The sequence below is a fragment of the Harpia harpyja genome, chromosome 1 (assembly GCF_026419915.1).
Source record: "Harpia harpyja isolate bHarHar1 chromosome 1, bHarHar1 primary haplotype, whole genome shotgun sequence".
Taxonomy (NCBI): Eukaryota; Metazoa; Chordata; class Aves; order Accipitriformes; family Accipitridae; genus Harpia; species Harpia harpyja.
Window position 1 is genome coordinate 49,416,637 of NC_068940.1, and position 13,841 is coordinate 49,430,477.

The window sequence follows — 13,841 nt, forward strand, 5'->3', positions numbered from 1 at the left end:
AAAGAGCAAAGTGAAACAGAGCATGGAGTGCAACAGCAATGGCAACTGATGGAGTCACAGACAACTGGCTACAACACCCTTCACATAGCTGAAATGTTCAGACCCTGCAGTGGGGTTTTTTCTCCATCTGCAGCAAAAACTGACTAACAGGCATATGCCAACAACCCTAGAGGAACAACTGGGGACTGGGCGTGAAAAACGGGGAGAGGTCTTGCTAATCAGAAAAAATCCTGGTTGTATTCAAGGATGGATGGGTTATTTCAGCAGAGGTTCTTCTGTGCAGCCAACATTTACTTTTACTAGCCATAGAATATGCATTAAAAAGTACTTAAACATTTAGGGAAATCAGATTACTCAGGAAATTGCTCAAAGCTCTTTATAACAGAACTGGGTGGTGGGTGCATTACTCATACGAGTATTTCTACTGGAAAAATCTGGCTGGTTTATAATTAATGTTACTTAGCATTTGTAGATTGCCTTTCATCTAAAAATGTTGAAAAGTCTTGCCAGGCTACGGTTCATCCCCAGGATGCTGATTTAAATGTCAGGCAAGGTGAACAGCAACCGGTAGTCACGGCTGTTTAGTAGGTGTGTTACTTGTGCGTATGCGTATACACAGGCATCCACATGGCTGTCAGGGAGATCAGCTGATGTCATCAGTTCAGCTCTTTAAGGCCTTCTCTAGAAAAGAATCAGCATCATTGCTGATTGCTGGTATTTACGGCAATGGGTCAAACTGGACTCACACAGAGATTAAACTGCTTTCCTGAATCCTCTGGGTTAGGCTTCAGGTAGCATAGAAGATGCAGAGGTGACGTCTCTGCTGCTGTTCCTGATCTATATATTTCAACTTAATAACTGAACTGGCTTTTAACAGGAAACTACAAGCAGCCTGTGCTTTTCACGTTTCATCTTTGCCTGTTCTCAAGTTAAAAAAAAAAAAAAAAAAGATTTTGCCATTTTTCCTTTCTCATGAAGTTGTAAAGCCTGTTGTCTTTCCCCTAGATTGGCAATGACTGTGAAAATATTAAAATATTTATGAAATGAATACAAAAGACACATTGTATCTTCTATTGACTGGAAAGATTTACCTTTGCAGAATTTCTCCTCATAGGGAATTCCATCTTTTGGATCCATGCCCTGTTGGAGGAGAGAAGGGGAGATGATAGTATCTATCTAGCGCCTAAAAAATGGCAGTGCAAAACAGAGGCTGAGAATTTAGTTCTTCTTGAATGTTTGCCTGCAGGAAGCACAGCATCACAATAATGATGCTTTCCATTACCTTATTTTAATAAGTATATGTACATTTAAATTAATTATAATAGCTATAATTTAAATAATCGTAAGCATTAATAAACAAACTTCACTCATAACTGCTTCCCCTATGTTTCCTTAGTTTTTAATAAATATGGTTTTACTACTTGGAATATCAAAGGCAGTAAATAAATAGGAGTAATCCAAATCAGTTAATAAACCAGAATAAATATAAAGGAAACATTTGCAGACTAATTCAAAAGGAGGAAAAAAGAGAAGCAGCAATCAGGAAGGAAGTACAAGATGCAACTTCATTTACTTACCCATATGCCATTGCAGTTAGAGTCACTTTTCACATCCCAATTATCAGGACTAAAACAGAGTTACAAAAGAATATACAGCGTTACAGAAAATAAAGCAAGAGGGGCTTTTAAGCAAATTGGAGCCTTTGTGCCATTTTTCACTAAGAATATAAAATAATTAGAAATTCCTTTCTGCACAGAAGGGTTTTCCCCTCCCACTTTGAATCCAGGAGAGGCAATTTTTCCCAGCAAAATGCAATATTAATTTAAAGTTAATACTGGAAGTTGCTGAATAAAACTTACCCTTTTAGTCTGCATATTCACTGAGGTCAAGTGAATGGGGATGATTTTTGCAGAAGGCAGACCCTTTTTCCCTGCCCTTTTCATTGCTTTTAAGTGTTCACTGAAATCCACCAAGCCCCTGACTCCAAATTCAGTGCTGGGTAATGAGGATTTGCTCTGGCCCATAACACAGTATAATTAGCTCAGGCCTCTTTTACAGGGAGACTCCATCTATTCAGTCCAGCACTACACATGGACCCTGTAAGCCCATTTCAGCTAACGCAGCTGTGCTGCCCAGGCTGATGGCACGTAATTCTTCCAAACCCGCACACTTGAACTCAGCTTATCTGTTTAATCTAAGCTGGTTAACGCCCAGGCTTTAAAACCAGTCCTGGTTAACAACTTCTTAACACACCCGTGGTAGAGGAGAACTCTATTTTTGAAAGAGTATTTTGAGCACAGGGTAGAATAGCAAGAGCGAGGGACCAAGGCCACGCTGTTACGACTGGCTGTGCTCGCTGTTTCAGGTGTGCATGGAAGTCCATGCTCAGGCAGCTGGCAGGTATTCACCTAGAAGATATTCACTGAGAAGGGCACATATTTAGCTCTACATTTCCACCAACATAACATGAGGATTGGATGCTGGAGCACCACTGTTTTGCCCTCCCACCCTCCTGCTCCCTGAAGTAGGCAGAGCCTGCATTAGCTCAAGTGGCATAAGGCTTGTAAGCCTCAGCCGCTTGGTTTCCCTCCCCACCTTCATTCTGTCTGATTAATTTAGGCTGCAGATGCTTCAGAGAAAGGAAAGAAACCTGTGCACCACCCTTGCTAATGCACCTCATCTCTGGTCTCTATCATCCCCTCTTGTCTCCATCACAACGAAATCAAGCAACTAGCAGTGACGTGCTCCCTTAGAGTATGGCCAAAACAAAATCTGGAGCTTGTTATTCAAGAAGCCACAATTATTAGGAAGCCTTTAAAATAATTAAAAGCTTTACCGTCTGCCAGGGTACACAGTGGTGTTTTTGTCATTGCAGTCTCTGCCTCGCCAGTGATAGCCCCTCAATGTCTAAAAGCCAGGAGAAGCACACAGATAGGATGGTCATTGTTACTTTTGCACTTTTAATTTAAAATATCTAAAATGAGAATCTAACTCAAGGTGTAGGAATAAAACCCAGTGAATGGGTTGTATTTCAGAGTCCCTTTGCTAAGCTTTAATAAATGACACCTTGCACACTTTGGTGCAGAAATAAGACAAGCTGGCAATTTAATTTGTTTTTCTTATATGACTTTATTTCACCTCTTATTAATTCGGTAAACAGACCACTCAGCAGCAGAGCAATTTGCTTCGGCAGGGAGCACAGCTTTATGTGTGCATCTCCCCAGGTGGCATAAATGAATGATTGTTTTTTCATCCAGAAAAAAACCCCAAACCCACCATTCACTTCATTCCTATACCTATTTTCACATGAATGAATAAGGCTTTGCAGAAAGTAAGAGGAATCCCATAGACATTCTCATTATCATGGGATTACTGTACCAAAGGAAAGGCTTTGCTTACCGGGAAAGTACTAAATTTATCTCCATCAAAATCTTCAAAAGGCAGTTTATTTCTCATAACACTGTAAAAACCAGAAACAACAAATGCAATGTTAACATATGGAAGGGAACCTATTCAGAAAGAAAAGAACATGGTAAAGTGTACAGAATAGATAATAGCTGGCATGTCGTTCATGGCTCCATATTCAGTTTTAGCTCTGTGCTTGTACTTCAGCAAAGAGATTCTGTCCGAAGGAGCAAATTCTGATTTCTTTCAATATCTGCTGACTGAGCTCTGGAGGTGAGGCTGATGGACTCCTGTATGGCTGCAATGTCGAACCTTCAGTCTCTAAAACAAACTAGGACAACAAATCTGTGGTAAAAGTAACTATATTTTTTTTTTTTTAAATAAATACTACACTCAGCCAGGCAGACCTTGCAAATCTGCCAGATATGAAAAACTAATGGAAGTCCTTCTACCTGGGAAAGAGCTGCAGAATGGGGCCTCATGCTGATGGAGACTAACCTCCTTCTTTTGTTAAAAAAAATGGCAAATACCCGTTCTCATATTCACCCCTCAATTCTACACCGTCTCTCTCCTGTTGTGTTCAGTCTAGAAAACTTGCAGTTTGCATTCCATGCTGCAGCTACACACACACAAAATGCTTATTTTTATAGAGTAAAAGTGGATTTAATATGAAGAAGGACCATACACGCTGAATTCACAGGTAGTCTTATGCTTTAACTGAGGATCAGAGTCTCATCTTGAAATTTCTGTACCTAGTCCCACAAACTTCTGGCCATGCTGAAACATATTTGAGAAAAGTATTTTACCTTGATTTGAGCAATGGAGACCTAAGCCCTCAGTGGTCCCCCACAGTGCTTAATTACATTAACTTTTGAAAATTACATCTTTTTTTTCCATTGTGACTTTTGTTTCCAGCAATCCTATAGGTTTTAGCAATACCTGAAGCAGATGTTAAAATGATGGTGTCAGCTCTGTGCCTCTTCCTTTTTAGCTTGGACACATGCTAGCTTTCACATGGTGCTGCCCAAGCATGGCACCTCTCTTTGGCTATGGGACACAGCTCAGCTCACCTGCATTGAGCAGCCTTTCATATTTGGCCCAGCAGGCAGCACTCTTTGAATGATATGCTACTCAGCCTTTCCTTGGAAGGTTTTCTTTCCAAGTTTTTCCAACCTTTGGAACTCATAAGAGATGTTGAACCTGGCTCAGAGACCAAGTAGGTTAAATGAGGGTGGAATCCTCAGACTGTATGAGCATTAGGATAAGAAAAAATACAGAGGAGATAGGTGACATGCACTCCTGGTGGGGCTTGTAATCCTTATTCTGTCTGTAATCAATAATTTCCACGTGCTGCTTTGGGCTACTTCTTCTCTGCAGTAAGGTTCAGCTGCAAGGAACTGGCACAGATCCAGACCAGCTAAAAAAGTCCAACTGCCAAACTTGGGTTTTGTAGCTACAGAAAGAAGAAAGAAAAAACCAAAGAGAGTGAGAGAGTGCATGAGAGAGAGAGATCAGAAGAGGTGAACGCATTCGAGCCCACATATGATATACAATTTGATTCCTGCTTCCACTGTCTGCAGGGCTCAAACTCAGATTATTTGTTCTGACTTACATTTCAAAGGCACTTACAAGATGTTTCATGTTAATCCATTCCCAATAAACTCTTGATATTTCCAGTTTCAATTAAATGAGCAGAAATAGGTAAGCAAGTTAGTCTTGGCAGTGAAATCAGTCAAAATACACTGCTGATAATACTGATTTATTCTTAGATTTGCTTGACTCCTCCTCCAACTCCTTGGAGAACATTCACAAATATGCTTTAGGACTAATAGCCCAGTTGATGTCCTCAGCCTTTCTCAGAAACTGACTCAAAGTCAGCACTGCCATCAGTTGTTTTTCCTGTCCACCATCCACCCGGCTTTCTTAAATACCTTGAGATCATCCTACACTTTACAACTGCCACTTAATTCATGTTCCTCACAGAGTTATATGGGTGCTGGTGGCCTTCCTGTGCTGAGCCATGGGCACCACAACTGGGTGAACAAAGGGAATGGAGAAGTCTCCTGGGCTCAGGAAATCTCAGGAGAAAATTGGCTCCCTCTTGGAGGTATCATATCTTTGAGTGTGTCGTATATTTGATGTCTAGGACCTGCTAAAATTATGCAAATATTTTAAGTACTGAAAAAGCACAGGGATCCCTCTGAGGAATCTTACTTACCTGAACTCTGTGCAGCCTCCATCTATGCTACCTGGACAGTGGTTTTAATAAAGAAACCAACAGAAGTAAAGTATAGGAAGCTTTGTTAAGTGAGGATGATTTTTTTGAAGGAAACAAATGTACCATATTCTGTTTCTGGTTAAGGACTGAAAACTTTATACATACTATTTAATCTTCTCACACAGGTTAGCCAGAAGAGGAAATGCACATACACTTGAGAACCCCGTGAAGCTTTTCTGGAGGGGAAGAAAATAAAAGAAGATGGATGCATTAGTTCATAGAGGCAGCGTGGCTTGGGATATTCTGTGTCAGTAAAGTCCAGAGCTACATCACGTATTTTCTGCCTAGAAGCATCTGAAAACTCCAGTGACACCATTAAGGATGCTACATGCCAGAGGATTTAGACCTGACACAGCAGTCAACTTAAGGATTTTGACTGAACATTTTACAAACCAACTACTCTTGCTTTCAAAGAGCAGTAAAATTAAAAAGGAAGGAAGAAGCTCCTGTGAAACTGTCTCCTCTCATGTAGCCAAGTTATTGTTTTTATTCTTTGTAAAAATTACTATTCTCATGTTTGATAAACAGAATGGTATCTGACACTTAGAGTGAAACTAATGAAAGCAACCCATTGTGGGCCATGAGGCTGGTTTCTGCACGCTTTGGGAGGGGTGGATAAGCCAAAGGTCAGGAACAACCCCAAAGAGAGGAGAAATAGGAGGATCCAGCATGTATATAGAATGCCCTTGTTTTTTTAATGAGATTTTTACCTGGAAATCTCATAACTAGATTTTATCTTGGCCAGACCTGCAAGCTGTAGAAGACAGCTGCTGCAGGATAAACTCTTTCAACATTAGTAGACCATGGCCATGGGCCAATACAGTTGAGGTTCCAGGTAGTGAGGAGACTTCAGAAGCTGAAAGACATCTTCCGAATGGCAATTGGTCCCACAAACATGCTGCTCATGTGGCTTCACTGTAAGTTCAGGCGGTCTTTAAACACTGAGGGCATTCAAGCGGTCTATAAATACAGAAGGCTAGTCGGTGCACAGTCTAACTGACTGTATTCACTAAGGCTGCATTCAGCATGCAAATATGGAGCAGAGGGGCATACTCATAATTTTATGCAAAGAAGGGTAATTATTTATATGGCCATAGCACTTACAGCTCTGTCCTTGGACCAACTCCCTTGTGTTACACACTTTATATACACAGAAAAAAAAAATAAGATGGTCCTTGCCCTAGCAAGATTACAACCCAAATCTAACATAAAACAGAAGATAGAGGTTGGATACAGCTCAGGAGAGGACAATGAAAGGCTAAGGAGAACTTTGAGGCAACACTGCAGGGCAGTAAGGCAGTGGTGCCACCGCGCGTAGGGCATTGCCCTGCAGCTCCAGGGAAGGCAGGAAGGTGTTTGTTTGGAAATGTAACAAGGGATGATGGAGATGAGGGTCTCATGCTGCCCAGAGCAGGAGGTCACCCACAGACATATGTCATGGCCAGGATCTCAATGTGGAGAGGAGGTCTGGGGTAGTGAAGAGGGGGTAGAAGCCCTAGTACAAACTTGGTAGCCAACATTTGCACTGGTGGCTGAAGTCACCAAGCAGCAAGGTGAAGATGAAGAAGAGTGGTACCTTGTGGGGGAGACCTGCAGTGGAGATGGAGCTGTAGCAGTGCACTTTCTGAGGGGTGTGATAGAGAAATCAAAGGAGAAAAAAAGGAGGCAAGTCAGGGAGACAAGAGACAAGAAACCTGCAAAAAACCCCCACCAATTAACTCTCTTCAGCTCTATCCAACACTCAAATGACAAGGCTGGAGTCACACCAACCTGGAGGGGGCCATGAGGTAGAGGGGGTGTTGGTAGAGTCAAAGGAGAAACCAGAACACAAGCACAGAAGAAGCAGATAGAAACGGCCAAAAGCAACCAGGGAGCGGGGGACTTTCCTTGAGCTGAAAGATCAACCTGGTCCCACCGCTGCGGCTCCAGCTGACCTGTGCTCTTCCCCATCCCTCTGCAACTCTGTATTTAAGCTCCCTGCCAGCCTGGCTGCCTCAGGGCTATGTCCTGCAGCATGGCAGATACGCAGACCTCCTCTTTGCTCTCTGTGTGTGCATATGCATGTATGGCCAGGTAGGCAGAGAGCGCAAGAGGCAGGCAAGCAGGATGCCAGCTTTACTCAAAGAGCTTTGCAAACCTATGTTATGCCTTCCTGGAAAGAGAAAACAAACTACTTCCCCCACCTCCTCCATGTATGACTAATCCCAGTGCTGCCTAAAAAAGCACTAGAGGCTCTTAAAGCTTTCCATCAGGGCAAGATTTGCAGTGTCTTCATTTGAGCTGTCGGCTTTTCACTTCAGCCTAAGTCACAGCATGCAAAGCTTTTGAAGTTAAGGCATCCAGAGCTGAAACTGCACTGGAAAGAGAAACTACAGGGCTTGCAATAAATAAATAAATAAACAAAACCTCTTTTTATTCTCCTCACAGGCTGCATTTAAAGTCTACCCTTTGCTGTAAGTAGAATAAAATCTTTCCTGCCTTTTTCTCAGCTAGTCATTTGAAAATTGTTGCTGACTGGATCTCCGTTAGTTTCAAAGGAAGACTATCCTGCAGCCCCAGAGACTGCCTAACTTTGGTGGGAACGGTTGGCATGATGGTGTCCTGGAAGTGGTATGGGTGATGTCGAGTCAGGCTTTGAGGACCAGCTGCAGCAGCATCGCGGAGCACAGCAGCCTCTGGCTCCCCAGCCTACATGTCCCCACTGCACGTGGGACAGGGAGGTTCGGACCGAATGCTTTGGCTCTGCTTGGGAATGTGCAGGAGAGAAGCTCATCTGCTCTTGGAGGGTGTCTTGGGCTACTCTCAAACGATAGCAAGGAGCACAGGGTTAAAAATAGGGATAATCTTTGCATGTGCACATGTAAGTGAGAGAGCGGGAGAGCACAGGTGAGCAGGCACTACAGGGCCCTTCCCAGCAGAGCCAGGCTACGATTGCAGTATGTGGTTTTGGGAGGAGGCGGGTTACTTGCCCCTGCGTAACATAGGTGGGTGGGCAGGAGACTGGTTCACATCCCCCTCTGCCTTGCAATTCCCTTTTGGCTCCTTCCGTAGCTTCCCACTTCTCCTGCTGCTGGGCTGTGAGTTGCAGGCACCATGTAGTGATGACAGGATTGTATGCATGGTGCTTTGTTCTCCTTAAATGCTACAGCCACGACTCTATTCGTCATTCTTTCACTGCTATTGCTCAAAGGTGCCTCTTGGTATCTTCTCCACCCAGAAGAAAAGTTAGAGCTAGAAGGGCTCACAGTGATTGATAACACTGTATTTTAGTCATTGCCTGTTAACATTCCCTTATGACATTTCCATAATTATTTTAATTGGTTTTACAAAAAAAGATTGATAATGAGCCCCTAATGCTTCTTGGTGTTTGGTTTAAGCCAGTCGCTCACAGATGGCTCACTACTTTTAATGAATGGAGACATTTATTAGATTTTTGGGGGGTTGTAGCCTCTTTCACTGCATCTCTACATCTGGAAAATACCTTTTCTTTTTCCCAAATCCACAATGATCCTAAGAAATGCCTGGTAAATACAACCACCCTGGAAGCCAGACAGACCTCCCATTCTCATTACCAACAGCCATAATCATGTCTCTTATGCACAGTCACACACAGCTGCCAAGCAAAGATGGGGACAGCTAACTTGCAAGAACCTCTTCAGCAGGCTTTCCCCAAATGTACAATGGGGCAAAAGCAACCAAAATAGCAGATATGGGAAGAATGAGCAGATATAATTTAACATTTCTGTCCAGCATGAGCCAGAGCACAGAAGAAGCCAGGTGAATGTTTTTCTCTCTCCGCTGGTATGGATGCAGAGATGTCCTACCACAGACAGAGCGTTCTGGATCCTCACCCACACATTCAGCCAGACAACCCTCTCCCCAAGCAGGCAGAGCACCTCAGCTGCTTTGGTCCTTGCTCACTGGTATGTGTATGTGCCTGGGCAGGTGAACACATCATGATTTGGCAGCATTCAGTTTGTGCAGGTGATTTTCTTACCATTTCATCACGCGCTACCGCTCTGGGATATGGGGCTTATGCAGGCGTGATACACGCCGTGTCCTCTCCTGGAGATCTTCCTTTGTGTTTCTTACTACATTGTTTTTCTGGATTTGAAGTAAAATTAACTGCAACCCAGCTGAAGGGGAAGTTGCAAGAGACAGTAATGCCTCTAGAAATGTTATTTTTAATTTCCAGCTTTAAAATAAGTTTCAGCAAGGGTCATTACAGGGGACATGCTAGGAATAACTGCAGGAGAGGCCCCACCAACCACGTGATACTTGTTTTAATTTGAGCCCTGTATTGAGGGTTCAGGGATACATTGACTGGAAAAACCCAACTATAACCAAGGCCTTGCTGCTTCTAGCTGAGGCACAGTCTGCTTGTCCCTCCTGCTGCTAAATAGGCAAGTAGGAGCAGGAAGAGGCCAAGGGCGTTGCAATAGAGAGCAAGGGAGATATAGGTGCATCAGGGCATCAAGCAGGTTTGAGGATATGGGATAGCAGAGGCAACCTGGAAGGAGATCCCCTTGCTCCCAAAGATTGATGCCAACCATGTCACCCTACCCAGGACAGCCTGAAAGGACGTGGCATACATGGACCTCAGAGGCCAGAAGGGACTGGCCACGCAAGGGACACAGCTCGATATGCCAAGGGTAGAAGCACAAGCAAGGGAGCAAAGTAGCCCTGCGTACTGGGAGGCAGCGGCTGCATGCTGATCCCTCTTCATCCCCACACCGACGCCCAGGCTCAGGCTAACAGAGAGGACCTCCTCGACTCAGAGAATCTTGCTGCAGGTGTTAATGTGGGGACTTGCACCCCGGGGCAAAGGGGATTAGAAATTTCATGTAATTTGAGCGGCAATCTCAGGCCATCAGTAGCACAGTGCTGAATAGGAAGGAAAATGAATAAGATCCTTCTGGTTGCTGCTCTGCGGGAGCTGAGACCTGTCTCTTCAGCACATTGTTTATTTCCCTGGCTTGGCAATTTGGCAATTGCCCAAAGGCTAATTAGGCACCTCAGTTTTCACTTTTGTGAGCAGCATCACAGCAAGGATTCAGGAAGAAGCAGTATCAATAATTTCTTCACAAACAGCTAAAACATTTGCTCTGCATAAAGTGCCTGAAGACAACTGGAAGCAAACTCTATGGCTGAACTGACTCATGTAAGTGAACCCAGCAGAATAAAAGCTGCCCTTCCCTTCTCAGCTACCCTTTAGACATCCTCTATAAATCTGAAAACTGGTGGAGGCAGAAAGATTTCAAATCCCAGTTTTCAAGTTTAAGAGGCAAAGGCAGCCTCTCACAAATAAAGGAAATATGTGCAGAATTTGCATTCAGGCCATTGTTTGAGTTTCAGACAACCCCAAAGTGCAGTCAGTCACTGCTCTGAGGCAGTGGCTCAGTTCATGAGGCTCTTACATATGGCTATAAGGACAAGGTAGGGATGACAAGGGACAAGGAAGAAGCCTGAAACAAGGAGGAACAATAATAAACACTGCAAGAAGTTTGAAGGACGGAAAAGCACAGGGCAAGGCTGAGCAGGAAATTCTTGCTTTTGTAAAAAAATCTAAGCAAAATCTACATCTGCTTGTATTTTGTTTTAAGGCTGGCTGCCCCACCAAAGGCCAGTTGGGCTAGTACAAGTGAGTGTCTCAGCGTGGAGCTGCACTATGGAGCTCACAGATTATATCCTCAGCTGCTGCATGAATTTCAGACACAAATTTATGTCTTGGATGGATATAGACAGTTATCCCTACTCTACAAGCAGTCTGCATTTTTCATGAGTTTGTTTCTGCTCTCCCCATACTTTCATATTTCCTCTCTATTGTCTCCCTCTCCTTCTTCCCAGTGTCATCTGATAGAGCAGATCCTATACTAGGCAAGAGTGAGTCAGCATTCAATTCAGTGATGATCAGGTGAGTTCACAATTAGGCAAAATAAATGAGGACTCACTCCTGATAAAATGCAAGTACAGTGTAAAACACCCTAATGCCACTGATTTCTTACCAGATCCTTAGAAGTCTTCATAACGCTTTTTGCTTTCCTTATTGCAGCACTCAGTCCCACCTAGGAGAGCAAGAACAAAATTAAAAAAACCCAGATCAGTATCCTACCAATTTTTCTCCCTATTTCCTACCTTTTTCTTTTTTTTAATATATCAGTCACAGCACAAAAATGATGTATGAGTCCACAAACTCATCATCAGTTACTTTTTATTGGACTAACAATCAGTTATCCAATCATTGCCTATGAAACTCCAGTTGCAAGAGTTCATTTATTTTGCTCCAGGGCATCATTTATTTCCTAAGGAAAACTCCAGATCAGTTGAAGAGCTGAGATTCATATCCTGACTGCAGTGCATGAGCTGCAGAGGACAAACTTCTCCAGTGACTCCTGCTAGAAGAACAACTCAACCATTAGATGGCCAAAAGAGGGTTATGCATGCAATGTCGGTCTGACTTGCTGTGGAAGGGTACAGAGAAAACATTTGGTCTTGTGTGGATAAGAGTGATACTTGGCTGAGGTTCACCCCAGCACAGAAGGACCACACTGGTTTTCCTGCCACAAGGACTCTTCCCAGACATGGAGGTGAGGAGATGCCCCAGATATGCTCATGCATTTCAAAATGTTTAACAACTGTTTAACAGCTCTGATGAATAGCACATTCTAAATTCAGCCACATCTTCCCGTAGGAAAAGAAGATCTCACAACTTCAATTTAGAAAAAAAAAAAAAAAAAAAAAAAGGACAGTCACAGGGGTCTGGGAGGGGTCATTTAAGTTTGTACTATGAGTGGCCTGTTCATGAGACAGCCAGTTGCTGAGTACCCCTGAGATGAGCTCAGCTTGCAGACTTGGGTGCAAACTTCAGGTGAAAGCATTTGCTTTTGGCAGGGTAACATGAGAGTGCTCCCCCCTGCTGCTCCATTTTCACTTTTGGACAATATTCTTCCGCCTCAGTGATGACAATTCCCATATGTTGTCCTGCATTTATTAGGCCACCTTTGCAAACAGTCATATCTGTGAGGCGGTATCTGATGGTCTCTGTCCTTCCCCTCAGCATTCAGCATGAAGGAGGCTAAAAATACTGCCCATTTGCCCTCTTTTCTGAAAGAATAACTGCTTTTGTTCTGTAGGCTTTGAGGATTGGTAAAAAAAAAAAAAAAAGAAAAAGGAGATAAAAATCAATTACTTTTGAAAATGTTTCAAATGGAAAGAAAAATCCAGTGTATCACAAACATATTAGCACTTTGTTTCTGATCAAAATTGTTAGCGAGGACAAACTGTTCTGTCTGACAATGACCTGCCATCAGTCCCTCCTACAGCCCAGCCTAAGGATGTAACTGTTAGCTTAACACCAACTGGGTCTGAGGGCTCCAAGGTAAAGTTTAGCACAAGTTTATATTTATCTGGCTAGAGCTACAGGAACAAAACATGGGGAAAAAAGTATGCTTTGCCAAGTGATAGTATTAATGCATTTGGAGAAAAAGAAAATATCCCTCGAGTGATGGCACCTTAGTGAACAGCGGGCATGCCAGCTTGGAATATTAAAGCAGCATATATTTGCATTTAAAGCAACCATTACCAGTATTTTTTTTACTGGGGATAGAATTTAGCATGTCATTATAATTGATTTAGGCAGTGATCAAAGCAAATTAATTAGGTGTGATATTCAAGGGTCAAAAATTTATAGTCAGCAATATAAAGGGATAAGGAAGAATAAGCATAAGCAGCAAGGAACACAGACTTCTAAGTTATTGGTTTTTAATATATGTGTCACATTAATATATGTGCTTAATATATGTTTTATTCATTGTGTCTAAAATCTTATAAAAATCTGGCTATGTCACAAATAGATGAGAGATGCTAGGAATGAGCCAAGACACTGTTTCCCAGTCTCTTCCCCCTGGGCAACTGCTGTCCCCAAAACCAAACACGCATCCTGTATTTGCCATAGTTATGTTGTACGTTACCAGCTGCTCTCATTTCTGCAATAAGATAACTTCAGAGACAGATGAGGAAAATGGCTTAAAACTGAGTATGATGATGAAAAATTTCCAGAGAGAGGATTTATCAATCCCTTTCTGCTGGGCAGGGGAGGAGAGACCTCTCTTGCTCTCAGCAGCAGAGAATGAGATATGCACACTTCAGCCAGCTACAG

The 13,841-nt window shown here is 42.9% G+C and overlaps 1 protein-coding gene across 3 annotated transcripts in view; it reads right to left on the reverse strand.

The window, feature by feature from the left end:
* AOAH (acyloxyacyl hydrolase) overlaps positions 1 to 13,841 on the reverse strand; it is a 94,124-nt gene that overhangs the window by 42,164 nt on the left and 38,119 nt on the right. For all 3 annotated transcript variants that reach the window (XM_052792899.1, XM_052792882.1, XM_052792891.1), the window contains 6 exons: positions 11,689 to 11,748; positions 5,789 to 5,859; positions 3,400 to 3,460; positions 2,837 to 2,907; positions 1,578 to 1,626; positions 1,092 to 1,140 (listed from right to left, as the gene is read on the reverse strand). In XM_052792899.1, the coding sequence (XP_052648859.1) occupies positions 1,092 to 1,140; positions 1,578 to 1,626; positions 2,837 to 2,907; positions 3,400 to 3,460; positions 5,789 to 5,859; positions 11,689 to 11,748 (361 nt within the window). The remainder of the gene's footprint in view (positions 1 to 1,091; positions 1,141 to 1,577; positions 1,627 to 2,836; positions 2,908 to 3,399; positions 3,461 to 5,788; positions 5,860 to 11,688; positions 11,749 to 13,841) is intronic.